At 43.1% G+C, this 27,479-nt stretch overlaps 8 protein-coding genes across 8 annotated transcripts; 3 read left to right on the forward strand and 5 right to left on the reverse strand.

The window, feature by feature from the left end:
- Positions 1-5,107: 5,107 nt before the first annotated feature.
- On the forward strand, positions 5,108-8,898 carry V8C40DRAFT_259165 (cation-translocating P-type ATPase). Its single transcript, XM_083218900.1, has 3 exons — positions 5,108-5,213; positions 5,271-5,710; positions 5,772-8,898. Exons 2-3 carry the CDS (start codon positions 5,350-5,352, stop codon positions 8,813-8,815), a joined length of 3,405 nt encoding a protein of 1,134 aa, XP_083067141.1. The 5' UTR covers positions 5,108-5,213; positions 5,271-5,349; the 3' UTR covers positions 8,816-8,898.
- A 384-nt stretch (positions 8,899-9,282) lies between these two features.
- V8C40DRAFT_284770 (alpha/beta hydrolase) lies at positions 9,283-11,326 on the reverse strand (the record flags this gene model as incomplete). The annotated part of the gene is made up of 6 exons (XM_083222220.1): positions 11,173-11,326; positions 10,932-11,106; positions 9,813-10,862; positions 9,613-9,697; positions 9,490-9,550; positions 9,283-9,414 (listed from the first exon to the last, which is right to left on the reverse strand). The coding sequence occupies exons 1-6, from the start codon at positions 11,278-11,280 to the stop codon at positions 9,283-9,285; spliced, it is 1,611 nt and encodes a 536-aa protein (XP_083067142.1). The 5' UTR covers positions 11,281-11,326.
- A 594-nt stretch (positions 11,327-11,920) lies between these two features.
- On the forward strand, positions 11,921-13,709 carry V8C40DRAFT_278613 (Zn(II)2Cys6 transcription factor domain-containing protein; the record flags this gene model as incomplete). Its single annotated transcript, XM_083221085.1, has 2 exons — positions 11,921-12,027; positions 12,116-13,709. The coding sequence occupies 2 exons, from the start codon at positions 11,921-11,923 to the stop codon at positions 13,707-13,709; spliced, it is 1,701 nt and encodes a 566-aa protein (XP_083067143.1).
- Positions 13,710-13,712: 3 nt separating this feature from the next.
- V8C40DRAFT_259172 (alkene reductase) lies at positions 13,713-15,394 on the reverse strand. Its single transcript, XM_083218901.1, has one exon. The coding sequence runs from the start codon at positions 14,894-14,896 to the stop codon at positions 13,745-13,747; it is 1,152 nt and encodes a 383-aa protein (XP_083067144.1). The 5' UTR covers positions 14,897-15,394; the 3' UTR covers positions 13,713-13,744.
- An 840-nt stretch (positions 15,395-16,234) lies between these two features.
- V8C40DRAFT_259173 (uncharacterized protein) lies at positions 16,235-18,608 on the reverse strand. Its single transcript, XM_083218902.1, has 5 exons — positions 17,763-18,608; positions 17,571-17,675; positions 17,122-17,504; positions 16,994-17,058; positions 16,235-16,934 (listed from the first exon to the last, which is right to left on the reverse strand). Exons 1-5 carry the CDS (start codon positions 17,916-17,918, stop codon positions 16,486-16,488), a joined length of 1,158 nt encoding a protein of 385 aa, XP_083067145.1. The 5' UTR covers positions 17,919-18,608; the 3' UTR covers positions 16,235-16,485.
- A 3,330-nt stretch (positions 18,609-21,938) lies between these two features.
- V8C40DRAFT_284772 (NAD(P)-binding protein) lies at positions 21,939-22,990 on the forward strand (the record flags this gene model as incomplete). The annotated part of the gene is made up of 2 exons (XM_083222221.1): positions 21,939-22,640; positions 22,697-22,990. 2 exons carry the CDS (start codon positions 21,939-21,941, stop codon positions 22,988-22,990), a joined length of 996 nt encoding a protein of 331 aa, XP_083067146.1.
- Positions 22,969-25,167, reverse strand: V8C40DRAFT_259177 (transcription factor domain-containing protein). The gene is made up of 7 exons (XM_083218903.1): positions 24,800-25,167; positions 24,541-24,718; positions 24,106-24,450; positions 23,995-24,055; positions 23,846-23,942; positions 23,182-23,796; positions 22,969-23,129 (listed from the first exon to the last, which is right to left on the reverse strand). Exons 1-6 carry the CDS (start codon positions 24,989-24,991, stop codon positions 23,365-23,367), a joined length of 1,305 nt encoding a protein of 434 aa, XP_083067147.1. The 5' UTR covers positions 24,992-25,167; the 3' UTR covers positions 22,969-23,129; positions 23,182-23,364.
- Positions 25,168-25,383: 216 nt separating this feature from the next.
- V8C40DRAFT_278617 (alpha/beta-hydrolase) lies at positions 25,384-27,165 on the reverse strand (the record flags this gene model as incomplete). Its single annotated transcript, XM_083221086.1, has 5 exons — positions 25,384-25,449; positions 25,516-26,353; positions 26,576-26,907; positions 26,968-27,053; positions 27,093-27,165. The coding sequence occupies 5 exons, from the start codon at positions 27,163-27,165 to the stop codon at positions 25,384-25,386; spliced, it is 1,395 nt and encodes a 464-aa protein (XP_083067148.1).
- Positions 27,166-27,479: the final 314 nt, after the last annotated feature.

Consider the following 27,479-nt stretch of genomic DNA (forward strand, 5'->3'; position numbering starts at 1 on the left):
TAAAGATACTTTTCCTACTGTATTAAGATATTTATTTCTTTAGTAGCAAGGTTTATAAAATTTTTATAGTCTAAATATATAATAATCTTATACTTATTGCCCAGTAGGTATAACCTCTATTTTTTAAATACTTTAAAAATAGCTATAAGTTCTTAGTTATATATAGAGTATTATAGTTCGGGTCCATAGAGTTTTTTAAAGAAGAAGGCTACTAGATATAATATTCCTTTATCATCTCGTTAACTAAGTACTCCTCTAATTACGTAGTTTAAAGCGTCTATTTCAATAATAACTGGCTTTTTAAGGTTATATATTCGTAATATAGGTACACTAGTAATTACTTCTTTAAGCACTTCAAAGGCTTCTAAGGCCTCTCCTATACAGTTAATTAGTTAATTCTTCTTTTTATTATTTAAATCCTTTTTAGTAAGATCCATAAGTAGTGCAGCGATCTTACTGTAACTTTTAATAAATTATCAATAGTAATTAACTAGTCTAAAGAAGCTCTATATTTCCTTAACTATTTCAGGGACCTTCTATTTTTTAATAGCAGCTATTTTAGCAGGGTCTATTTTAATTTGTCCTAGTAAGATTATATATCTTAAAAAGTTAACTATTTATACATAGAACTGGTATTTCTCTGGTTCTACTAGCAGGTTTACTTTTTACAGTATTTCTAAGACTTAATGCATATATCGTTCATACTCCTCTAGGGTATTAAAGTAAATTAATATATTATTAAGGTAAATAATAACAAATTAGTTAATATATTTCTTAAGGACTTTATTAATTATTCTTTAGAACGTAGCTAGTGCATTAATAAGTCCAAAGGGTATAACTAAATATTTAAATAGTCTATAGCGCATTCTAAATACCGTTTTCTATTTATCTCCTTTTTTAATCTAAATAAAGTTATAGGCTCCCTTTAAGTTAAAGGCCATAAACTATTATACAATTACTAGCCAATCTTTAATTTCGGAAATTAATAATAGCAGTATTTAATCCTTAATAATAATCTCATTAAGTTATTAATAATTAATAACTAATCGCAACTTCCTATTTTTCTTTAATACAAATATTACAGGGTATTCTACTAATAAAGTAGAAATTCAGATATATTCTTTTTCCAGTTATTCATTTAACTATTCCCTTAAGGTTTTAAATTCTTTCTTATTAAGGTTATAGATTTTATAAGTCTTAGGTTATTTTCCATCTACTAGCTCAATAAAGTAGTCCTATTACAAGTGTAGTAGTAACCCAGTATTTAACGTTACTTTATATAGTTTCTTATATCTTTTATACTAGTAAGGTATTTTAGCAAAAGTGCTTTTAAATTCTCCTAATTCCTCTTTTTCCCTTACTTTACTTAGTATATTATTAAGCACTACTAGCTTATCTTTAAATCTTATTATAATTCTATTAATACAGATGCGTTTTACTTTCTTACGTCGTTTATCATATTATAGTAGTACCAGTGATTTATTTTCTTTAAACCTAACTATTTTCTTCATAGTTGGCGCAGAGGATTCCGGTTCTTCCAGCAGTACAGCTTTACCCTTTTACTCTCTCTAATATAGTTAATATTTAAGTACATCCTTAATATCCTAGTAAACCTCATTAGTCTTCTATTAAATAATAGGGTTATTATTAAGTAACTATAAGTATCCTAAAAAAATATCATCTTTCAGTATATCTAAAACACTAAATTTAACATTATAGGTATTCCCATTAATAATTAGCAGGAGATAATTAGTTTTATATTTAATAAGTCCTTTTTTTATTTCTATCCCCATAATACTTATAATCTACAGCATTTATTCCTTTTATTAAACAAGGATCTATAACTCCTTAATTAGTTATAGCAAAATTAAGTTATAGTCTAATCCACTATTAATATATACAGTAGCAGCTTTATTCTTAAGTTACGCATCTACTCTAAGTTTCTTTATTCCAGTTATCTTAACTATATTAATCTACACTTTTCTCCAGTTAGGATTATAATTTTCCTTAGTAATAATATTAAGGTCCTTAATTATCTATTATCATACTTACTACTATCAGAGTTTTTAATACCATTAACATTTATTAATGTCAAGTTTATTAATATAGTACTTATAGAAGCGTTTAATATTTTTTATATAAGCATAGCCTTTGTCATAGGTCTTAAAGTTAAATCCATTACAGTATAACCGGTGTTAAAGTCAGTAATATTTTTCTTTCTCTACTCAATATTTTCTACAGAGTTTATTTTTATATCGTAGGGGATTGCTTTCTAGGCTTTTTTCCCACTAATAGTACTATTCCTTTACCTTATAGTCAAGGTGTCAGCTATACAGTTAGTTTAAGCATACTTCTAGGTTAACTTTAAGGTAATATCCTTTATAAAGCCTGCTATATTAGATCTAGAAGTGCTAATTACTAATCTTAGTTACGTAATATTTAATATATAGTATTTTATTATATTATTTAGTTTCTAAGTAATTGTATTTTTCCGTAAATAGGGTATTATACATAAGTTACATTTCTTCTTATTTAATAAATTACTTTTAGGTTATAATAGGGTGGTAATAGGTTACGTTAGCGCGTTCCGCTAGCCTATTATTACTAAGTACTTATTGTTAGGTAATCCCGTGCTGTTTAAGCGTTTATTGGAATTCGCTTAAGTCTTATTCCTAGGTCCCTTTTAATCCGTAGTCAAAGGGTTCCTATCTACAGGAGTATTCCAGCCCTTATGGTTCTTATAATCCGCATTAATTATATAGTTCCAAGATATCTAGGTCAGTATATCTTTAATTTTAGGGGTACTAGTTTACCCTAAACTCTTCCTCCCATCTACGAATAAATACATTTTTTTATTTTTTTTCTTCTTCTATAAAAGGAATATTACAGGCTTCGTTTTATACCGCTTTATATTTATCCTAAATTATATTTATTTATCCATTAATAGTAATAACAACAAGTATATTATTAATAACCTAGTTAATTATTTACTAATTAACTTTTTTAAAAGTTATAGTATTAATAATAACTCGCTTTAGCTGCTTCTTCTTAGGTACCTTAGGGTACTATTTTAACATTTCCTTCTCTTCCTTATGCATAAGATATAAATTATTATAGTAGCTAGTCTAACTAAAAAGGTTATAGGGTACAGTTTCAATAGTATTAACCCATACTTTATTAAACTTTTTATTTTTATAAGTAAATTTTTTAAAATTATTAAGCTTCCCATACTTTCCCTAGTAATCCTTTTCCTTATAGTCTGTTTTACTACAGTAGTTATATTTACTTATAAACTTACGGGTATTAATAGTATCTAGATCTATAGGTCCTAGCTTACTGTCATTATAGGTAGCTATATTACGTTTCTTACCTTAATTAGTATATTACTAGAAGTTTCGTTTAAGTTAAAAAATTTATTATTTTTCATCCTTCCTTTCTTATTCCCTTTCCCAGAGGCAGTTATTAATACTAATCGCTAATTAAGTATAATTAATAAAACTAACTATCTTTTTATTAACTTTATATAGTTTATCCTTAACTAAAGGTTTAAAGCTTATATAATATACTTCCTTTTTACTATCCTTAGTCCAGTTAACCTTAGTAAGGAGTTATAAAAACATAATCATATACTTAAAGCATTACCCTTTTTATTTAATAAATTAAAACTCCTATTCTACTTCTTATTCTTTATTTAAAGTTCTAAATAATTTCTTAAGTTAATTACGGAAGTCTTAGTAAAACTTAAAGACTTCTTAAGTTTAAGTCTTTTATTTATCTAAAGCATTTTTTTTCAAAATCCTATATAATTAATTATAACTATTCTACAGCTGCTCCAGTAAGGCAGGTAATTACAAAGATAGTTTTATCTACATTTTCCTCTAAGGTATTTAAGAAGTAGCTAAAGTATATATTAAATTTAATAAAGTACTTATCTATATTTTTTAATTCTCCGTTATAGGACTCAGAGTACCTAGGTCGTATAACCTTACCCTTTTCCTTTTTCTTAGTCTTAAGTATAATAATCTCGTCTTCAAAAGCTAGGATTTTTTCTTCTATTTAATTAATTATAAGTTACAGCTAAAGCAGCAATAGCTACTACTAAGGTTAAGGGTCTTCGTTAGCTATTTCAACTTCGGGTACTTCTTTAAATTCTATATCGCTATTTTCGTAACTTTAAGTAATACTTTCTTAATTTATTCCAGCGTCTAATACGCAGAATTCAACTATTCAATACCCTTATAATAATATTACCTATAGTCTAAGGTAACTTTTAAATAAGAGTTATAAATATATAATAAGCTAAGCTCCTATATAGTTAGTATAAGAGGAATTCCTAAAGGATAAACCTTATATTAGGTTTATATTAGCGGATAGGCCAGGCTGGACTAGCAGGCAATTAACAAGGGTAAAAGGGTTTATTTACATAACTAGTAAATAATACTCTCATAGGTATAATTAAGCATTATTCTATATTTACAACTAGCTATCTAAACTATTCTAACAAGCATGCGAATAAGACTTATATACCCAGTTAAATCTAGGCTCATATAGCTCGTAAGACGAGCATAAAAAGCATAAGCTCGCTGGGCTCGTTAAACAAGTAAGACAAGCAAGACTTAATTAGCTGTTCGGATTATGGTTAATCCAGTTGCGCCTGGTCGGTTGGCCCATTGTCGCGACCTTAAGTGCTGGGTCGTGACAATTAGCTTATTTATTAAATAGTTAATAACTGTAGAATAGCCCTATAGGGGGGTAGGTTTAAATCCTGTATTAGCTATTTATATTACCGATTATAAACTTACCATTTACGATCGGTAATATAATGTTTTTTTTTTACTATTATAATAGTTAGAAGATCTTTCTTCTAGCCTTATACCTTATATTTAATATAGATTAAATATATTAAATAATTAATTTTTAAGATTTGATTAATTAATTAAGGAAATTATGATGATTTAATTAATTGATTGATAGATTTAATAAATATATTTGATTTGACGGCAGCGCTGGTTTAATATTATAACTCATGGCGCAGAAATCTGCCTGCTGCATATGTATATCTCCATACTGTGATACAGCATGAGATACATTTCGAAAATCACTCATAATGCAATTCAGCTCCCCCAGCCTGGTCAAAATTGGGCAAAGAGTGAGGAGTATCAACGTCATGTCTTCGGTGTAAGCCCTGCTTAGATCACCAGACCTCTCCATCTGTATGCATTTCCTATATAAACGATTATCCTCAACCCCTTTCCTGATGCCTTATTCAGCTTGAAGAGTTTACACATTCTTCCTCTCTAAATCCATTACCACGTCTCCAACACTTTACTTCCTCTTGTCAGCGGTAAAATGGCTGCTGGTACTCATGACGATAGCGATCCTGAAAAGGGTACGGCGAAAGTCTCCGCTCAAACCATGGCCGATCATGGCCTAGGTATTGCTGCAAAGCGTCGAATTCGATATTTTGATGACCAGGATGAGATACAGCCGGTCGATCCTTTTCCTGCAAGCAACAATGGCAAACTCAAGAGAAAAGGCTCAGCCTACTCTATCCACTCTCTGTCCAGTATCAGGAGTGGCCAACGGGTGGTTGATCCTGCCTCTGCCCTCCCTGTCTTGTACCGAACTATGAGTATGGATCTGGCACGGACGCAGGAGAAATCGGATGTGACCATCAAGAAAAAGGAAATTGGAGACAAGGCTATGGCAGGTAAGTTTGTTTTCTAAGTACAACTACAAAGCTTGTAAGGCTGACCAACCTGTTACAATAGAGCTAAGTGAGCTCGAATGGCACACTCTGTCTATCCAAGAAGTTACCGAACGACTGGACACATCCATCGAAACTGGTCTCTCAACCCAGGGAGTCAAAGATAAAACGGCAGAATTCGGTGCCAACACTCCAACCCCGCCGAAATCACAATTGGCTCAGAAGATTTTCTTCTATCTCTTTGGAGGCTTCGGCTCCATCCTCTTTGGCGGAAGCATTCTTGTCTTTGTCTCATGGAAACCGCTTGGCGAACCGGCTCCTGCAGTGGCCAACTTAGCCTTGGGTATTGTCCTAGCTATTGTGTGGTTGGCACAAGCCGCCTTCAATGCCTGGCAAGATTTCTCTTCTTCGAGAGTGATGAAAAGTATTACGGGTATGCTTCCTGAAGACTGCAGTGTTCTTCGTGATGGAAGCAAGAGATTGGTTCCTGCATCTCAAGTGGTTCCTGGAGATCTCCTATTTTTCAGTGCCGGCAACAAGTTACCTGCTGATGTTCGATTCGTCAGTGTGTCCACTGATGCCAAGTTTGACAGAAGCATCCTTACGGGTGAATCTGATCCACTGTCTGCAGTAACTGAGTCTATGGAGAGCAACTATCTCGAAACTAAATGCATTGGAATGCAAGGTACTCATTGCACCTCTGGAAGTGGCCTGGGTATTGTCGTCGCTACTGGCGATAACACGGTGTTCGGCCACATCGCGAAGCTGACAAACAAGCCCAAGTCTGGTCAAACTCCACTGCAAAAGGAGATTTTCAGATTTGTTCTCATTATTGCAACCTTGATGATACTCATGGTTATAGTCATTGTTGCTTTGTGGGCCGGCTTCATTCGTCACAAATATCCTGATTATATCTCAGTCTCAACATTAATCGTGGATTGTGTCAGTGTGGCCATCGCCTTCATTCCCGAAGGTCTGCCAATAGCTTTAACAGCTTCGCTCACAATTACTGCTGGAATTATGAAGAAGAACAATATTCTCTGCAAATCTCTAAAGACAGTTGAGACCCTTGGCACTGTTTCAGTGCTACTATCGGATAAAACAGGAACTCTGACAAAGAATCAAATGGCTGTAACAGACTGCCTCATTGGCTCCAGCGCTTTGACTGCCGCAGAAGCCATTGAAGAAATTGCAGACGAATCCACTTCACGCAAAAAGGCTGCTCTTACGCAGCTCCGTGTCACTTCTGCAGTGTGTAATGCTGGAGAGTTTGACCCAACGACCATCCATCTTCCCATTTCCCAAAGGAAGATTATCGCTGATGCGACAGATCAAGCCATTCTTCGCTTATCGGAATCCCTGGGCCCCGTCAGTAAGTCTCGCGACTTATGGATTAAGCGATTTGATCTCGCATTCAACTCAAAGAATAAGTTCTCCTTACGCGTCAGCTCTCCCAGCGTCCCCTCTGCCCTGGAATCCACACTTTCTGCTTCCGAAATTAGTGGCTTTGATGCTCAAAAGGATTACATCTTGATGATCAAGGGCGCACCGGATATCCTACTCTCTCGATGCACAAAGTATGTTGGCGGAGATGGCGAAGTGCACAATCTTGACGAAGCTACTCGCGCGTCCATTGAGGCAATCAAAAATTCATGGTCGAGCCAAGGTAAACGTGTTTTGGCCCTTGCACGCAAGTCTCTTCCTGGCACCGAGATACAATCGAATCCAGAAGACAATTCGTTCGAAAAAGAAGCTCTCGAACTTGCGCGTACAGGCCTCACACTGATCGGACTCGTGGGCATCGTGGACCCCCCGCGAGAAGAAGTTCCCGGTGTGATTGAGACTTTGCACCGGGCTGGCATCCGCACCGCCATGGTTACAGGAGATTTTCAACTCACGGCTCAAGCAATTGCTCGTTCTTGTGGTATCATTAGCGTTTCGGACCGTGAGGTCCACACTGTTGATAATCTGCCACGCGCGCCTCCTAAAATCGAGCCTAGAAAGAATCACAAATCCAATCATCTCCCAGTCGAAACCAAGGCGATTGTCCTGACAGGCCAAGACTTAATGACGCTGCTCCCACACCAATGGCATACCTTGGTCACAGAGTATTCGGAGATTGTGTTTGCTCGAACCACGCCGGAGCATAAACTTCAAATCGTGCGGGAATTCCAGTCGCATTCGTACGTCGTGGCCATGATCGGAGATGGAGTGAATGACGCCCCAAGTTTGAAGCAAGCAGACATTGGTATATCGCCTGCATCTGGCTCCGACATTGCCATTGAGGCCGCAGACATGGTCTTATTAGATACATTCTCTGCTATTCCCGAGGCCGTGCTCTACGGTCGCGTAGTATTCGACAACCTTAAGAAGACGATTGCCTACCTACTACCTGCTGGCTCCTGGTCCGAATTTTGGCCAGTATTTACAAATGTTGCCTTTGGCTTGCCCCAAATCTTGTCATCCTTTCTCATGATTATTATCTGCTGCTTCACAGACTGTGCTACCGCGATTTCGTTGGCTTACGAAAAGCCCGAGGCAAATCTCATGCTTCAGCCTCCTCGAGACGTTGTAAATGACCGCCTCGTCGACTGGAAGCTTCTTCTCCAAGCTTACGGGTTTGTTGGTACACTTGAGACAGTCCTCTCATTCACCATGTCATACTGGTACCTCCAGCGAAATGGGTTGACTTTCACATCGTTGTGGTTCTCATTTGGCTCAATCCCAACTCCTGACGGACAAACTGTTGATGATGTTTCCATGCACTTGACGGTCGCATCTTCTGTTTATTTCATCACATTGGTGGTAATACAGTGGTTTAATGCAATGGCACTACGCACTCGCCACCTCTCAATTTTCACACATCCACCACTCTTTAATCCTGCGACTCAAAACTGGCTCCTTTTCCCTGCTATCTTGTTTTCCCTTACTATCGCTTTAATATTCACGTTGGTACCTGATATTACTTATCTTGGCTGTGCCCCAGTTCCGGTTGAGCATTGGTTTATTCCTATGACCTTGGGTCTTGGCTTATTGTGCATTGATGAGCTCAGAAAAATGGTTAAGAGAAGGTACCCTGGGGGATTCATTGGGAGAATGGCTTGGTAGACGCTCACTTATCAGAATATTAGTAAACCTTTCTTTGAGTAAATTTTTTTAATTTTTTTAATGTCATTTTATTTTAATATCAACATTTTTCGCGCATGGGTTTGTAAGGACGCTACATGCTGACAGTGTACCCCTGGCTCCGACGGGTCGCAAGCAAATTCTGGATCCTCTTCCTAGACAAGTACATTTCTAACGATTGTCTTGGGCATTCTACGAACAATAAATACAATACTGCTGTGGTAATTTACAGTACTATATTAAGAACCATGTAATTCATAGTTAGGTCCAAGGCTGGCCGGCTGGCTGGCTGGCATAGCTGTGTAATAAACGTAATAAACACCCTGACTAAGTAGAAAGTAAATCCCCCCTCTAAGACCCAAATCAGATACCCAAATAATATATCTAGATAAGACTGATCATCCCAATCATCTCTTGCTTCAATAGGTAGCGGACCTTAAATCCAGCCTCTAAATCGGGCTATCTATGAACGGTGTGTACTGCTGCGCGCATGTTGTGTTGGATGGTGGAACTATGCCCTGAAGATATGCCTGGACATGTTCAAAGTAACAATCTGATCCCCCTTGGTTGACGACGGTATGCTACAATGGAGAGAAACAGCCCACGAGTAAGCTTATGTCCTGTTTGAGATGATCGTGCGACTGACAGTAACTTACCCCAATGCCTTCTTGCAATAGAAGTACAGACCCGGGAAATCGAGAAGACGTCTTGCGCGCCCTGTGAAGATTTATCGCTATTTAGTGAAATACTATCGCGTGAGACAGTGGGTCGAAACATACCATGATAAGGGCGTTATAGGGTCGATGGTATTACTCGCAACCAGAATCGGGAAGGGTGTAGGCTTGCCCAGTCCATTTACTGGGCCTAGATAAGGAAGAAGCCGGTTAGATTCTGCACCCAATGCACATACTCATCTCCAGAAAATGACTAGAAAAGAAGGAAGTGGTATAAAGAGAGAAAGATAAGAGGGTTGCCGTACCTTGAATCACCATGCTATCAGGCAATTGTGGTCGGAATGATGTACACAAGATCGTTTCCACGACAATGGGCCAGATGTCGCCGATGTATTTACTCTTGGAAGCCGTGTACTCAGCATAAGTCTTGAACTCCTCGATGGTAGCAAGCTTGTTCCTCCGATATGAGTCGGCGCACTGGATAATGCGGCCGGCGTCGGACGTAATATCTTGCCCGCTAAACATTCCCGCAAGAGCGGACACATTCCCTTGTTCAACCTGGTGTAAGATGTCGGCCATGCCTGGGAAGGATAATAGTGGATTGTAGATGGTAGTGACAAAAAGAGCCTTTAGGTCTGAATAAGTGACGAGCGTCGGCGTATCTCGACTTGGGACTCCGCTTATCGGGACCGGATGGTTCTGAAGCTGACGAATGATGCTGTTCATTCTGGCTGTGATATTAGCTGGCGTGGATCCCCAGAAGGAACACTTTGCAGGGCCCGCGGAATGGCATAAGCTGGAGAATTGTTCCATGGCCTCGTCCATTTGATCGACGCTATCCTTCCAGGTATTGTCATAGTATTGCTCAGCGTCCAAAACACCATCCAGTATCATTCTCTCAATCCGGTCGGGAAACAAGGAAGCAAAAGTGGCGCCAACGACGGTGCCGTAACTGATTCCATAAAACCACAGCTTGGCGTCTGATGGTGGCTGACCTGCCAACTCGGCCTCGGCTTCTATAAACGTGAGCAAATCCTGGGCGACTGCCGGTGTAGTTACATAATAGCCATGAGGTGACTCGTTCTCGACGGCATTGTTGCACCAGTCTCCATAGATGGAGCTTGAATAGTACTGTTGCTCAAACGAGGTTGATGATACGTTGGTGACGCCCGTCCTGTGTAGTCGATTGAAGACCAATCTCGCTTCTGTGTTCCCTGAGAAACAGTCGACGACTAGACCGCTATTGTTTACCCCGCGAGGATCATAGGAGATGACATTGTATTGATCCCCAAACATTTGGCTCGCGAGGGCCTCATTTGTGAGGAGGAGGTCGACTCCAGAGCCACCCGGACCGCCTAAGAAAGCGTCAGTCTAGTCACATGTAATTTTGGTAATTTTGGTAAGTGATTTCATCAATGCCTTACCGGGGTTGATGATGATGCTTGGGGAGTCAACGGAGGCGTTCTTCCCAGCCAGCTTTATGAAAGCTATTGACGTCGTGCCCAGACTTTTGTTTGAGTAATCCAACGGAACTTGCAGTTTGGAGCACATAAAGTCACCGAAACATGGTGTCCACGTGAGATTTGCTGATGGAACAATCTAGATGGCTAATTAGAAAGCTTGAGAGTCTTGGAAGAAAGTGATTTGGCAAAGTCCAAGGCTCACATTGTCAAATCCATAGACCATGCCCGGATTATGCGAGCAATTGGCTTTGCATCCCAAGCTGGTGAAAAGAATGAGCACATTAGCAACTCGTTTCATTTTTATCTCCATGATGTGTCTCGCTGAACTTTCTGTTGTGTTGCTTGTAAGAAAGAGATGATATTCGTTATTGCAGTCAAAACCATTGCGATATCAGGGAGCTACTTATACCTGCTGAATTTACTCCGTACCAAAAGACTTACCTGTCTGGCGCTCCACTTCTACGAACTAGCCAATCAATATTTGTTATAACACAGCCTGCTTTTACTATTATCCCCTTCCCACTTTGACTACATGATTAATATGACAGGGTAGAGTAATAATGCTCATTGGCATCCGTCTGACATTTCGCGGTTGGTTGACATCTCGTTGTATTTGGATAGATAGCATCAACTTGCGGCGGCCCCGTCGCTGAGCCACAGCCACACACAAAACTGTTTCAACCCCGGTTGCTTAGTTGCTTAACTAGGAAATCTCCTTTCCTGACGCCCCGCCTGTACGAACTAACCAATCAATATCTGATATCCTAGATGCTAGTCTTTATTAGGATTTATGCCGATTGGTCCGTGTTTCCGCTATTTGGTCTCCCCAGGATTCGTTTATATACCGTCCAACTTCATCATCGCGAAGGATGAGTTAGATGACTTCCCCGCTTGTACGAACAGACAAATAGACAACGTCCTACTGCAAAATTTGCATAGTTGGCATCGACATGATAAACGAGATTAAGAACAAAAGCGCCAAAGCAGCTAATCAAGCATGGAGAAGCAAGCCTCGCAAGTTTGCTCCAAAGTCAAGGCTAGGCTGTAAGACTTGCAAGTGAGTCTCAGCTCCGTGCGTTACTTGGTTGCGATCAATTGTGATTTCAGATTTGAAAACTGACAATTAACCTCGATGCGACACTCAGGATAAGACGAGTAAAGTGCGATCTCTCCCAGCCTTCATGCATGAAATGCCAGTCCACAGGTCGCACCTGCGATGGCTATAGTGAAATGCCCTACGCTTGCAAGGCCGACATTGTATCAAGTCCTTATCACGACGAGAAGGCCGATAGAGCAGAGAGCTGTGACAGTTACTACCCTAGCGTAACGATTTGTGCGTATAAGGCACAACAATGGCACCCGAAATCCCATGACCTGATTTCGCATAACTTCGGCCCCCTCATGATCTTGCCAGCCACTGGGCCGGCGCAAGCAGACGCAATGCGTTTCTTCGAGTATATTTCGATTAAACATCTGAATGAATATCGTCCCAACGAAACATGGCGGCAGACTCTCATGTTCTTCTCCCAAACAGTACCATCAGTGAGATATGCTGCCGTTGCATTGGCCTTGGTCAACCGAAGCTACCTAGATGGCGATCTTAGAGACCGTGTACACCAACCTTCGAACAAAGATGCCTTGTTTTACTATAATCGGGCCATTCAGCTTCTTCTGAACCAAGAATCTAGCGACAGCGCCGAGACAACAGCAATTACACTTTTGGTCTGCTACCTCTTCACTTGCTTTGATCATCTGGCAGGCAACTACGTACAAGCAATGAAGCACTTACGCGGAGGCGTAGAGCTCTCACGCAACATCGATAAGACTATTCTGAATAACAATGCATATGAAGATACCAAATCTTCAGCGGTTCGCACACTTATCTGCCAAGTTACGAGACAGATCCGCCGCCTAGATACGCAGGCTGCAACGTTTCTGGTCGATTGGACTCCTATTGATGTTGAAGGGACACTTATGCCCAATCTTCTGCTCTCTAATAGTGCCCTTCGGTCCCTTGACCAAGCCGCCGACCACCTTCAGATCCTTGTCGCTCGTGTAATGGGACTACGAAATGCGGAGCAGGAAATGTACTTCACTGGTGAGATGCTGCTGCCGCCGCCTTCGTCGATTAAAGATAATATTCTCAGCCAATTGGAGACGTGGTCAAGTCTCTTCGAGAACATGCTGCAGCAAGGCAACTCCTACGAGACCGAGTCTGAAACTTACTCTCTCATATCACTATTACGCCTACAATATCTCATTGCATGGACTTTGCTCAGTAGTTACGGGGCTGGCAGGGAAATGGAATATGACAACTTCCTGCCCCAGTTCCAGCAATGCGTAGCCTTGGCAGATGATCTAGTGGCAGCGCATGGACGGTATTCAGGGTCGTTAAAGCCAACTTTTACGCCGGAGATTGGTGTTCTCCCCGTGCTTTACATAATTGGAGTCAAATGCCGGCATCCCGTGGTCCGACGCAGAGTCTTAAGTATCTTACGGCGGCAACCGATACGAGAGGCGATTTGGGATAGCATCTCTACTGCCAGAGTGGTTGAGCGGGTAATTGAGATTGAAGAGGGTGAGTCTGAGAAGAGGGAAATGATACAGAGTATGGAACAAATCGCTGTGTGGCAGAGAGTTGAGGCTTTATCTTGGATACAAGAATCTGCGGTCAGAGTGGATATTACGTATACGTTCTGCACACGAGAGGGGATGCATAATGAGTCTCTCATGGTATAGCATCTAATGAAGTAAGTCTGGGCTATTCAATTATTTTATGCCAAGATATTCTCTAGGCCATGCTTGCTGGCCTCTTCCCATTCTTTGCTGAATTGATAGTCCAGATACCCGACTTTTGATTTGATCGCGTAAAACAGATCGCGGTTATACTTGTTTGGCTCGAGGCCTCGTCTGATCCTGAAGGGCAAATCGGGCGTAGCCAAGAAGTACCGACCAAAGACAATAGCAACATTCCTGTCTTTATACTGACCTTCGAAAGCTGCCTGAGCATCTTGGGGCTTCCAACCACCAGCAACCAAGAAGGGGGCATCATCTCCCCAGATGTCCAGCATAAAATCCACCTTCTCTGTGCCATGACCGGCGTCATCACCTGCAATCCGCGACTCGACGACATGAAGATACGCCAGATTCAGGGCCTTGAGACCTTTGACCAGCGCAGAGAATTGGGAATACGGATCGGCCATCTTCATACTCTGAAAGGTCGAGAAAGGGCTGATTCGAAACCCAACTTTATCGGCACCGATCGCATCGGCTGCCGCCTTTGCAACCTCCAAGGCAAACCTGTTCCTCTTATCAATCGAGCCACCGTAATCATCGTTCCTTTGGTTCGAAACGTCCTGGATGAACTGATCGACGAGATAGCCGTTTGCACCATGAATCTCAACGCCGTCGAATCCGGCCTCAATCGCATTCTTAGCCGCTTGACCGTAATCTGCCACAAAGTTCTGGATCTCTTCATAACTCAATTCTTCGGGTTCCGGATGTTCGCTGTCCATGGGGATAGCGCTTGATGAAACAATCTTAATGCCTTCCTTGTCGGCGACTTCTTTGTCTGCTACGCGGCCCAGAGCCCAGAGCTGAAGGAATATGTAGCTTCCCTTGGCGTGCACGGCGGCGGTGACTCGTTTCCATGATGCGACTTGGTCTTTGCTCCAGATTCCAGGGAGATTGGAGTATCCTGCTCCACGGGGCGAGACGGCTGTCGCTTCAGCGATCAGGAATGTGCCCGGAACAGAGGCTCGTTCAGCGTAGTAATCTGCCACAAATGGCAAGGGGACATGGTTCTCGTCGTTGCGGTAGCGAGTCAATGGAGCCATGACAACGCGGTGTTTTATTTCCAGGTTGCCGATTTTGAAGGGTGTGAAGAGCTGTGAAGGTGCAGCCGCATCTTTGGCGATTGACCCCATGATGGCTGCAGTGTACTTAGTTCAAGTTTGGGATATGGTTGTTTGTGTGAATTGTTAGCTTAAGGCAAAATGTGCTTGGTATGATACAGTATATACAGGATAGTAATTGTAGAAGAGGACAAGCTCAACACAACGAGGAAGGTTAGTTTAAATATCGCGATTTCCATCATTAAGCCGAGTACCTTGGTGGGTCCATCGTAAACATTGAATCCATGATGGTAAGGTATGCTACAGATGGCATGTTTTTGCTCCTGATTGATCATCATCATTGCTATTCAGCGACATGTTCGGATTACCAATCATTATTCAGCGCCTTCGCCTTCGTTTTGATGCGACATTTCGAAGGGTTTGAAGTGGTCGGATTTCTCAGCTGGTTTCCTGGGTCCTGCTGTCCAATCCAATCCTAAGGGAGAATATAGGGATGATAGGGTAGTGCTGTGTTCACAATAAGAGATAGGCGCCAAATACCCCATATCTTCACCCGAAAACGGATAAAGGTCTCTATTCTGCTTACTAAATGATAGAAAGATAATGCTCAGGTGTAACATCAGATGCTGTATATCCAGTATGGAGGCAGAAGATGGGTATGCCATGCCGAAAATGGACATAGGTCCCTAGTTAGTTACTTGGCAATAACTCGGGATATAACAAGAAGGCTTACGCTGCTTTGTCAGAATAAGCGCCTGTGGTTGGTTCACTAGTCCAAAAGGCAATGTTGATGAGTCTGCGAAGTTGCTAGTTGAAGCTAGCGAACAGGTCTTCAATTATGTGGAATAATTGGGCACGATTTTTTATTATAAATAACATCAAAGTAATAAAGTAGAACGACACCTTTCAATCCTGTTTTGATCAAGGGGTATCTCCTATGACTAGGATATATAAGCTAGGGTTCATCGAGTCTCACTACGACTCAGTGCAGGACATTGAGATGGTCTTTGCAGATGATATAACCATTCCAAAACTTATAAATGATCATCTTAAAAGTACAGCGATATCGACTTGAACGGTGGAAAAGAACTCTCTCTTCACAGACAAGAACAACTGAGGGCGCAGGATAACGCATGACCGACTGCGAATAGGCCCCGAAGACAAACACCGCCCGTAATTGTTGGCTTGTTACTTCAAATCTCTCGCGACATTTGCACGTCATTCCTTACGCCATTATACAGAAACAAATACTCAGTGCCGAGCTAGTCAGAGGAAGTTATCTTGGGATCGCGGTCTGTTGGCGGGGTATATGAGCATGAGGAGCTTGAACACAGTACTAACGATAGTCAGTCTAACTTTTTATAAAACTCTGTAGAACATTGGATAAGGGCTTTGCAACTGGCATGGCTGGGACACTAAAGGTTCGCTTCCACAGCGTAAACATTGGGTATTTCTATATATGATACAAGCTGCGGATCTATTACAGCAGCAGTGGGGAATGACTGTATCCTGAGACCTGCGACTCTTCCGACCAACGTAACTATGTTTGTTGTCATTCCCCGCTGCTCTGCTGGATCTGCCTGGGGTATTATGTCATGACAACTAGCAAGCAAGAAAATGCAGACAGCCTGCGTCGTGAGCTCTATCGTGCGGTATGGCGTTCAAATGGTCTCTTCAGTGATGAGGAAGCTTTTGACTTTCGATCCCTCCATCCGAAGCTCCTCCTCGCTCTCGTTATCTCCTCCGCGTCCTTTCGGCTTCCATACGGACTTTGGTCCAGCGGTGATTGTTGTTTGGAAACCTCCCTGATATCCGTTCACCAATTTTATCTGCCCGTCTTCGCTCAGATTTCTTGCCTCCTCATCGTCGTCTTCGTTTCGGTTAAAAGTGGCGAGGCTGAATGGGTCGCGCGATCCTTTCTTCTTCGAACGGCCAGTTGTGTTACGGTTACTCGCAGAACCGCCCGGGACATCTCCAGTGGATCGCATTGTCGACCATCCCAGCTTAGCCGCAATCTTCCTAAAGAGTGGTCGGAGGGTAGCAAGACTGCCGGCCGTGATGGCTAGGCCTTGCTCGGTAGTTGACCAGATGGCAATGTCGGTGGTCGCCCCTGAAACCAGCCTGTTAGTCAGAATTCGTGGTAATGGTAGCCACAAGGTAGCAACCTACACAAAAAGTCGATGTTCTTAAAGTCCTTTACATAGGGAAATCTGACAACAACTGCAGCACTCGCACTATATCGAATATGTTTAGTAAAGATTTGGCACAGGGGATGAAAGAAGTCAGACACAACGTACACGCATGCCATAAGCATAATAGGGATCAATGCAATCTTGGTCCTGCTGTTCATCTGAAGTTGCATGATGAGGACAATCGGAAGCAGTGCAAAAGTGAAGTCGCAGATGACGCTGCAAGCACTGTAGATGTAGGTGAGAATGATGATGACGTCGATGTTTATGCAGGATCCATTTCCTGTCTTGTCCCAGAAGTAAGAGACCGGAGCGCACTGCAGCATTGTAACAAAGAAAAAGACGATGCCGGTGACGACGGTAACCAGCATGACGCTGCCAATGATCCAGGTGTGTATCCGCTCGACGGTGATTCTCAGCAGGAAATATCCGATAGAGATCTTTGTCAAGATCATCGTCACGCAATACCAGATGTAGCAAAAATACCAGTACTGTGCGACATGTTAATCCCTTTGCCACGATCGTATCTGAGGCATAGAAGAGAACTGAGTACAAACCTTTAACGCTTCTGATATATCCTCCGGTTGGAGGTCCCAGTAATGACGGCCGGTACCATAGTGTACACCGGTGGCAGCAACAGCACAAAACAGGATAAATGATATCTGCGATTGGGGAGGAGTGAGTAACGTAATTCGTAGTTGCGGATGCGTTGATACGAATCTGTGCCTGGAAGTTGGTTTGCTACGTACCATGGCAAAGATCATGAGATAATCATCCACACCGAAAGCCTTCACGAGGCTTATCCGAACATAGCATCTTAACACTATCGCCGTCAATGAGAAGACCAGCAGCACCGCTATCACAGCAATGAGCTGTGGGCCACGATTCGGAACAACCTCAGCCATTCCGTCTCGCTCTCCGGCAGATCTGTCGGTCGGCGGTAGTTGTAAATGGAAAATGTGTAATCAAAACGGCGTCTGACAAACGAAGCGGGAAGTAAACAAAAGTCGGCTTCTGTACTACATGTCTTATAGCATCAACAGAAAAGGGTACGAGTAAAGCTTTCGTTGCGCATGAGTAATTTACGTTTCTATTTTGCCCCTGCTCGCAGTCGACATTGCAGTACACGGGCGAACGGGGTTGCGCCAGCGCATAGTCAGTCCCTAGTATTATACGGCCGACTAATATATAAGTTAGCATGCTGATCGGCGGCCGATATGCCTTTTATAACGGAGCATTCCCTCCATCTTCTCAAGCTCGCTTTGCTCGTCTCAACAGTTTCGAGAACTTTACCAAGCTTTACACTGCCGCAGTGGCGGCCCTACGAGCGTTGAAAAATCGGAGTTTGGATATAAAACTGGGGAACCGGTCAGGGATACCACGAGTCATGTCAGGGGATAGCAGCCACTTGCGGAGATACTGGATTCCAGCCCTGAAGGAAGCGATTTTCGGCCAACTGCAGCCGAGGCACGGTCCATCCCCTCACGAACCAGGAGGTTCAAACATCGAAACATTGGTTGTCTTGGTATCAGGATGGCATCGGCCTCAAAAGAAACGGATCGCTCACGCTGTAGTAGATGTTCACTTCATCAACCAGCAGTAATACGAGTAGTACGAGTATAGCCCCCCAACAAATTGCTGGAAAGCCCCTAATTATTGTGTCTTGATTTAATTCCGGGAGCTGAAAAGAGAGGTCCACTGCCACAACGTCGGTTCGGTAATTTAGTGGCGTTCCGTGTCCGCCCACATTCCCAGTGCCCCTATCATGAGACGAACCGCCTCAAAGATGGAGATAGCAAGGGGAGAAATCTACCGTATGCCCGAGTCAAGATATCCATTGATCTCTATATCAGTGGTCCTTAGCGGTCTGACCCAGTAATATTTGCGCCCGTCTAATTCCCCGTGGCGAGTCGCCTAGCAATCTTCAACGGCCGTTCCCCTCTCTGTATTTAGAGCAGAGAAGCTCATTGCTTAACGAGGTGATGATCAGATTGTGTGATGCAGAAAAGCTCTGGAATTATTCCAGCACATGCAAAATGCGCCCCAGAGCATCTACAGTTAGACCAAGTCGCCTCGGTTACAGCTGCTTGCCAATCCCAATTAGCTGGAAGCTGCCATCAGCGCCCTGGCTAAAGACGCCCAATTAGCCTCTTGGTCTAGACCTACTCAGGGCTGCGGCCGCAACGCTCGCCGACGAATAAATTGGGGACGGAACGGGCGGCGGCGACGGCCTACTTCGGTTTGTGGCTAGATTGCGAGAGAATCTACGGGATATTAACGGAGAGTTTTTGGCTTTTCAGGTAGGGTTATCGATAATCGGTTAAATAACATGTCGTCCTTTCAAAGCAACTTCTGCCGTTGCTTGTCACTTTCAACGATGAAGCGGGATCGAAGAACTATGCTCAAAGCAGCAGCTGTGTAGCATCTTGGCATCCTTCAGTACCTGGCAGATGCGGGGAAGATACCGAGTTAGTACAACTTCCGTAGTGGAAACAATACGACACTAGAAACCGGTCTTCCACTTAAAACAAGAAAAAAAAACTTACGTATGTACGGAGCTCTCGTTAAGGCAGTGGAGGGCTTTCTTTCTCCTCTTCTTCAAAGAAAGCGCTGTTCCGTAAAGAGCTAAGGGGAAATATCATCACTTCTCAGTTAAGTTATAGCAGCATCCATTATCTCGATCATCTCTCTCTCGGCTCTTTGCTTCACTCTACGCAAGTCAGTATAGATCTTCTCAAACCTCACCGCTAAAATCAGAGCAAGCAATCTCGTAGAAAATACGAGTATGTGGCGCAGGATCACGCAAGTCACAAATCCTTGCACAAGCCGAGTCTTGTCCGCTCATTACGCGTCGTCCAAGGTAACGTCACGCCGGGGAGCGCGGAAGACCTGTCTTATACTGCCCGTTCTCTCAGCTCAAAATGATTACTATTTAGTAAAGTGCCAGTATCATGAACATAGAATACCATGTTCTTCACTTCTTCTGGAATGGTAAAGGGTCACAACAACCTCTTCCTTTGTAGTCATCAATTGAAGGTCGCCACCAACTACGAGTGTGGGTCGGCCGGTAAGTAGGCACGGCACGCAAGCGACTTGCAAAGAGGAAAAAACTAGAGGCCGCAAAATGAATTCTATGTCAATACGCGAGGAGAGTACGCTCACTATGCCATATGAGTTTAGTATAGTGGATATGTGCGGGTTGTCCGTTTCTGTATTTATCCTGCTCGCTCGATTGCCCCCCTTTTTGGACGACTCCTTGGCACGTGGAGGCAAGAAGTACTTACTCAAACCCTTATCAAACAGTCTTTATTGAAACAAAAAGTTCAGGTGTGATCAAAAGAGTTTTTCATATCCATCAGGTAGTCCTGAACCAAGCTTAATCTTTGCCGCGAGTCGAGTAACACTTCTAATGCCACGATTGCCTATGTTCATTTTCATATCTGAAGCGGCAAAAGGCTGCACAGCGACATCAAGGCTACGTTAATAATACCAAGCTGGAGGAGTTAGTTTAAAACTGTAATTGTCGAGACTACAACATCTTCCCCACGAATAGCTTTGCGTGAAAAGGGGTGTGACGGCATATTGGCCTTCAAAATCTAAAGACTACCGGTGAAGAGAATATTGAACCCCTACACTTTAGAAAGGGGGAACGTGAAAGCGGCGAGTGGATAACAGCTTCTCTATCGTAACAAAATCAGGTTTGTAAAGTCTTCATTAGGGCAATGCTCATATATACCTAAGTTTCAAGGAGTCCTCATTTTTGGCTATTCAACATGGAAAGCTGAGTCATGGCAATACGAGTACCGCGAGTCCAATCTGCGCTTTCGTCCAGCCCGATGATATGCGGACAGCCCGAAAAAATCATTGCGGCGATGACCGTTGGAAGATTAGTTCATGCAATACTTATGAAGATGGTAACTTACCCAAGGAGATTTTTACAAAATTCCAATCCTGGAGCAAATAGTCAGCAGCTTCGTTGAGATACATTTTTTAATATCATTAATTGGATGTCATTGAATGCAGTGCTTCTGCTTTTAGACGTTATGAGTATAATGACGTTTCATACCGTCTTAGTGGTTGCTCAAATGAGGTTGGCCATGATAAGATAAAAGATATGGATACTGCATAGCACAGCGACCAACTGGGGCAAGGTCATGGGAAATCTCTTATCATATCATCCATTTACACCAAATGAATAGACATAATCATCTACATGCAGCTTTCTTGACGTTTTATTGAACATATATATTTTCTTCTGCGTTATTCGTCGGCACTAAGTGGCGTTGTTATCCTGATGATAAATTTGTGATATTATCTTTTCCTATGCGGGAGTATTGCTCCGTCCTCCTCACTGGTTTTACCCACATATGTACTTGACACAGATTTAATTATTGAGAATTGTTGTCATCATTTATCATTTATGCAGCATAGATCGTTTAACAGACGAGGTTGAATACACAATGTTGTATTTCGGATGTTGTTTGTCCATGCTGTAGGTTAGCCCAGCCCAAAGACAGAAACGGTGAGGCTGCTAGACAACAGCCCCGCCTCCACCCACGCTCAGTGTTTATTCCATCGCCTATCTACAATCGCAGTCCCAAACTAATCTGTGATACGCTTATGAGATTGTTTGGTATGATTCGAGCTTTGATCCTCTCCCAATTTAATATCGGCGCCAGCATTATTTGGCTTTGTGCATTTTCCTTGTAGTGATTAGCGTCCGCGTCTACACAGCGCCGATATCCATGACAGTCCGCATGTAGTCCGCATTGTCCGCGTTCTCTCCCCAGCCATGTAGAGGTTAAGAGACCAAAAATAATATTTATATTCCTCTCAAATCCCGTAAGAGATTTCCCATCTCTAAAACTAACACACTCCTTTTTTCCAACGTGGTTACTCCTAAACCTCCCTCTTTTCTAACAGCCATGTCTCTTTGCCAGACCCTCACCGAATTCTACCCACCTAAACCCACCTTCACTGATCAAGATCTTCCAGATCTTGGGGGCAAGGTCTATCTCATCACAGGAGGAACATCTGGAATCGGATTCATTCTTGCCAAAACCCTCTACTCCAAACATGCAAAAGTCTACATCACATCACGAAGCGCGGCGTCTGGGGAAAAGGCTATTAGCGAGATAAAAGACTCGGCTGAGTCTAGCCGTGGCGAGTTGCGCTATTTGGTAGTGGACCTAAGTGACTTACAAACAGTCGTTCCAGCCGTGAAGAGCTTCCTAGCACAAGAGACTCTCCTTCACACAGTGTGGTTCAACGCCGGTGTCATGAAAGTCCCCAGTGGAAGTATCGCCAAGCAAGGCTACGAGCTTCAATGGGGGACAAATGTGGTGGGACACTTTGTGATGCAGAAGTTACTCATACCCATACTATTAAACACAGCGCAAGTGGCTCCTAAAGGGAGCGTCAGAGTTGTGTGGGTGAGTAGTGACGGCCATAGTTTACTTTCTCCGAAGGGAGATGGCATCGATTGGGAAGACATCACTACTCGGAAGTCGGACGGATGGATGGGTGAAAAGGGATCCATGACATATTACGGTCAAAGTAAGGCTGGAAACGTGCTTCTTGCAATGGAACTTGCAAAAAGATATGGAAGTCAGAATATTATCGGCGTGGTAAGATATCCTATGCTGCGGAGTCACCTTTCAACATCGACTAATTACTACTTCAGTCTCTGAATCCAGGCCACCTAAAGACGAATCTGCAGCGTCACTCCAACTCTTCTTTAACCAAGAGATTCGAAGGTCTTGTTCTACATGATCCATCTTTTGGCGCTTTGACTGAGCTTTACGCGGGGTTCTCGGATGCAGTTGGGACAAACAACAACGGGGCCTACATTATTCCCTGGGGGAGAGTAGGCAAAATACGGCAAGATATTGAGGCAGGTTTTCAACATCGAGGCACAGGTAAAAAGCTTTGGGATATTCTGGAAAAGGAGACTGAGGAATATGTATTGGGGGTCTGAAAACGTATGCAAGTTCTACCGTCCCCTAATATGAAACAAAATGTATGGACCCTGATTCCGCGTCTTTCATTATAATAGATTATTGACAATTTCTAGCGTGATCGCACGTATTCCATGCGAATAATGTTCAGATATTCATCTGCGACATGATTAGCAACGTGGTACCTGATGAAGAGATGTGGGTTACTCGCCTGAAACATTCCATCAGCCTTTGAGCAATTTTAGTATCTCTATGATATCCGTCATTTTCTGAGTATATTCGCCATTTTGCGTTTCATAGATATACGCTTGAATAAGCAGCGCTGCTTGGTATAGACAATCGGTAACCAGTGGGCTCAGTCTTGAGATATCACCCGCTTGAACGGACGAATAAATCATGCTCGCAAGCTGATGAATGCGGACAAATGTGTCCTTGATACTGATATGGCGACCTGCTGCATCTCAAACTGCTCTGGAATCCCAACTCCCTGCATACCATCTGCGTCGGCGCACATATAGGCATCGTAGAGCGCTATCTGAGCACTGTAGCAAATGCCCATGGCAGTAAAGTGTGGAACACGATGTCCACTGCTGTAGATTTCGTCGCTCATGTTCCCAATCTCTTGATTCATGGCATTTCTAAAGGTGTCTATGACATGGTGCAGTTGCATAGCCTCATGATACTGTGCCTTGATATCTTCGTTCTTTTCGTTGAGGTGACGAAGAACGTGTGACAAAAGATGTGAGGCCTGACACGTACGCGCAAACGCCGAGGTACGAAGTGTGGCGTATTCGGATACGGCCAGAGGCTGAATAACTACAAAGTCCTGATTTCTTTAGTAGGGCCTTTCCTTGTGTGATTGGGCCTATACATACTCCTTTGTCCCAGATATCCTCATCCATAGGGAGTAGATCGTCGGATTTTGCGTCATGGGCAGCAAACGGGCGGTTACCCCCACCAATATTGACAAATCTTACATGTTTTAAATACTCATCGATAATAGAGGCCGGCTGACTCTTCTTACCTGTCTAATACAATAACTGCCCACCACACCCGACGTCTCTCTTCGGCTTCTGCCCATGAAACTGTGATCTTCATCAGTTGTCATCAACCAATTGCAATCTGTAAAGCTTACCAGGCTGCGAAAACATCTGAGGCGCATTCAGCCTGTTATGAATTCCCATAGCATATCCAAGCCTTGCACAATGCCCGATGGTGAGATATGCAGCGGGATATATAGCGTTTCCGATTTCATACAATACAACCAGCAAAAACGCCTGTAGTAGTTTCACAGAGAGCACGTTGTTCTGTTCGGCCTCTAAACAGCCCTGTTTCACCAAAGTATACATTTCTGTTCGGACAAGGTCGTATTCTTTCCTGGGCTGACAGTGCATCTTCATTGCTAGAGATAAAATGACCATGTCTGAGTCGAGTATGCCGGGAGGACCATTGAGAACTCGGTAAATTCGAAGTCTCGATACTAAGAGATCTTCAATTAGTTTCTCCCAATCTTTTAATCTCTCTTCCACCCTTCTATTTCAATTCAAACGGGAAAGAGATATGAGCTGACCTATTGGTAAGAATACATGAACCGAAGCGAAATACGTATCGATGTCAGAGCGTAGCTGCTCCCTGCTGCCAAGTTGTTTATAGTAATTCTCAGAGAGGGTGGGTTTCGGTGTGGATATGATGTCCTTGCGCTGGGTGAATGTATAAAAATCCAAGAAGAACAGAGCAGGAAATTCTTCCTAGTGTCCTATTAGCAATCTCATCCACCGAGCATAAGCAGCCGCGATTGTGGTGGGCATCGAGTGGGACTCCAAACTGACTTGTTCTTGCATGCCAGAAGAATCAACACTACTGGTAGTTGGAGTTATAGCCTTAGGGGGGTAACTACATCGTCTCCTGTTTCTGCGGCAAAGCGAACACGATGGTAACTCTCTCGAGCATTTTCGCTTCTTTTCGCGGCACGGAACGCAGGCTTGTGAGGCAAAATCCTCGGTGACATCAACATCAGTCATTTTTGTTAACAATATTCCCGTCGTAAGCGCTACAATGTGTGATACTCAATGATTCGTATTTGTTTCATAGGATGTGTCCGCTCGACTCGTCTCAATTGTTTTTGCGGTGTAAGATACACGGATTGTAGAGAAGGTCGCATTGCTTGTACCGTCAGCTAGCGACGCGGTATTTGCGGACATTGATGCGGGAGCTAGCGGAGCGGGGAATTTTGTAACGAGATGCGAAGGTTATTATTGTTGGCTACGTAACAAGGATTAGGCTGCTGGGAGGGGGAAAACCCTGTGCAAACTATAATACTACATCTCGTGTAATGATAATCCTATGCCTGGAGCATTTAGGTAGGCGGTTTAGACAATGTTTTACAAGTTTACTTTAAAACCGGTTGTTAGGGTTACATCTCTATTGCCAGCAACTTGTGTGAGAAAGTAAAGCTGCGTATATCTAAGGGTGTAGGTCCCTATATACAAAGTCGTAGTGATACTTAGGCAAGTACACTATATATTGGCTTATACAGCTCGCATACCTTGTCAAGTTTAGTGCCTGATACGTCTTCCTTCATCTCTTCGTCCGAGTTTCCCAATACAGCAACGTTTGATACTGCTTTCCAACCGGGCCCCCTTGTTGGATTCTTTGCAAAATCTGCCCAAGCCTTTTGCATATACTGACTCAGTCTTTCCTGTTTAGTCGTAACATCGCCCCTGGGATATGTACCATAGATCTCCGATATCTCGCTGGAGTGATAAACGCCGGCACCTGGAAATAGCTGGGTATTTGGAAACGAAGCGTTAAATAGGTACCGCCAGGTAGGAAATCCTGCAATAGACGAATAGTTGGCGATCTGAGACGCTGTGCACATGAAGCGGTAGTCAGTATCAATGGCCGCTGCCTGCTGGAATTCGTTTGAGATGCCCGGAGAGCCGATGGGATAAGCGGCCAACACTTTGTCGTAAAACGACTGATTCACATGCGGTAAGACTGTCTGTAAATACTGCTGGGTTGAATTGTATGCACCCACAAAAAGACGGCCCTCCTGGAAGTTGTTGCCGATAAGGATCGGCACCTGAGCGACTTTTCCGTGTTCTCTAGCGATACCTGCATGAGAAATGAAGGTGATGTTGTCTCTGACGGGGCCAAATGCAAAATTGCCAGGCTCCTCAATAACCGATTTAATCTGAGTGGCAGGTATCTTCCTCACACAAGAAAGCACGTCAGACGCAGATGAGCAGTTGAGCTTTGCAACCATGTTGTTCCAAGAGGCAGTTGGGTTGGGGTTGTTGGGATAAAAAGTTAGTTGCCCAGACTCCATGATGGCAGCAATAAATGGTGGGTTCTTATGATATGAAGTTACCAGCGCATCCACGCTACAAGATATTAGCAGATGATTATAACAACAAAGAGGGGAATCAGGGGTAGGAATAAGTATTACCTAGCTGCTCCAGCTGATTCTCCAAAGGTTGTCACTCGCTTCGGATCTCCACCAAACGCGTGTATATTACGCTGCACCCAATCTAGTGCAAAGTGTTGGTCAAGTAATCTACAGGAGTCAGCTCATTCACCCATTCAGTATATTTCACGGTGCTTACCCCAAGTTCTGATGCTCAGTGGGCAGTTGAGGAGACCATGGAAAGCCAAAGACATTCGTCCGGTAGTTGATTGACACCACGACAACGTCTTGATTTGCAGCCATGAAAGACCCATCCCAACGCGGATCGCTATTGAAGCCGAGTGCAAATCCACCGCCATAGATCCAGACCATAACAGGCTTTGCTCCCGACGAGACTGGTGCGTATACATTGACATTGAGACAATCTTCGCTTTCACCGGCTGGCGGAGGTGGAGTGTTGGACCATGCAGCAACCTGCGCTGGCGGAATACCATCTTGGGCAGCAAGTTGTTGAACGCATGCCGGACCGTACTTTGACACGTCCAGAGGGCGAGTCCATGGCTTGGGTGTTGCTGGAGGTTGAAAACGAACTGGAGAGGCAGCGAAAGGGACTCCAAGGAACTTGTTGATGGGCAACCGGCCTTCAGACAAAGAAGTAGTGACTCCAATTATAACGCCTGAATCGATAGTAGCTGTCGGCAAAGTGTCGGTCTTACATCCAGCCAAAGTGCCAGAAGAAGCCCCAACAAGCGAGAGTAAGACTAAAGTAGGGAGATGAAATAAGACCATGATGAGACGATATTAGATGCTGTTTGGCTCTGTTTGATTCTGCTTGGTTGCTTCTCTCTGGGAAGGATCTCTCCCCTATATATACATTTCCAAGATGATTCTGCCCTATTGAATCCACCGTCTCTCTTTAGCATCGTTGGGCTGATCTGATTAGGGAGAGGCCGGTGTATACGCGTCACGGAGGTTCATTTTCTTTGCAAAGCCGCTCGCGAGAGATGTTAGTCGCAACGACTGTTAGTCATGAGATGTTGTATTACTGTCATACAGCTCTTGGTTAGAACTTGTTCCATTTTCACCCCACAAGCATAATAAAG

This window comes from Trichoderma camerunense, assembly GCF_050948025.1.
Source record: "Trichoderma camerunense strain CBS 138272 chromosome Unknown V8C40scaffold_33, whole genome shotgun sequence".
Classification (NCBI taxonomy): Eukaryota; Fungi; Ascomycota; class Sordariomycetes; order Hypocreales; family Hypocreaceae; genus Trichoderma; species Trichoderma camerunense.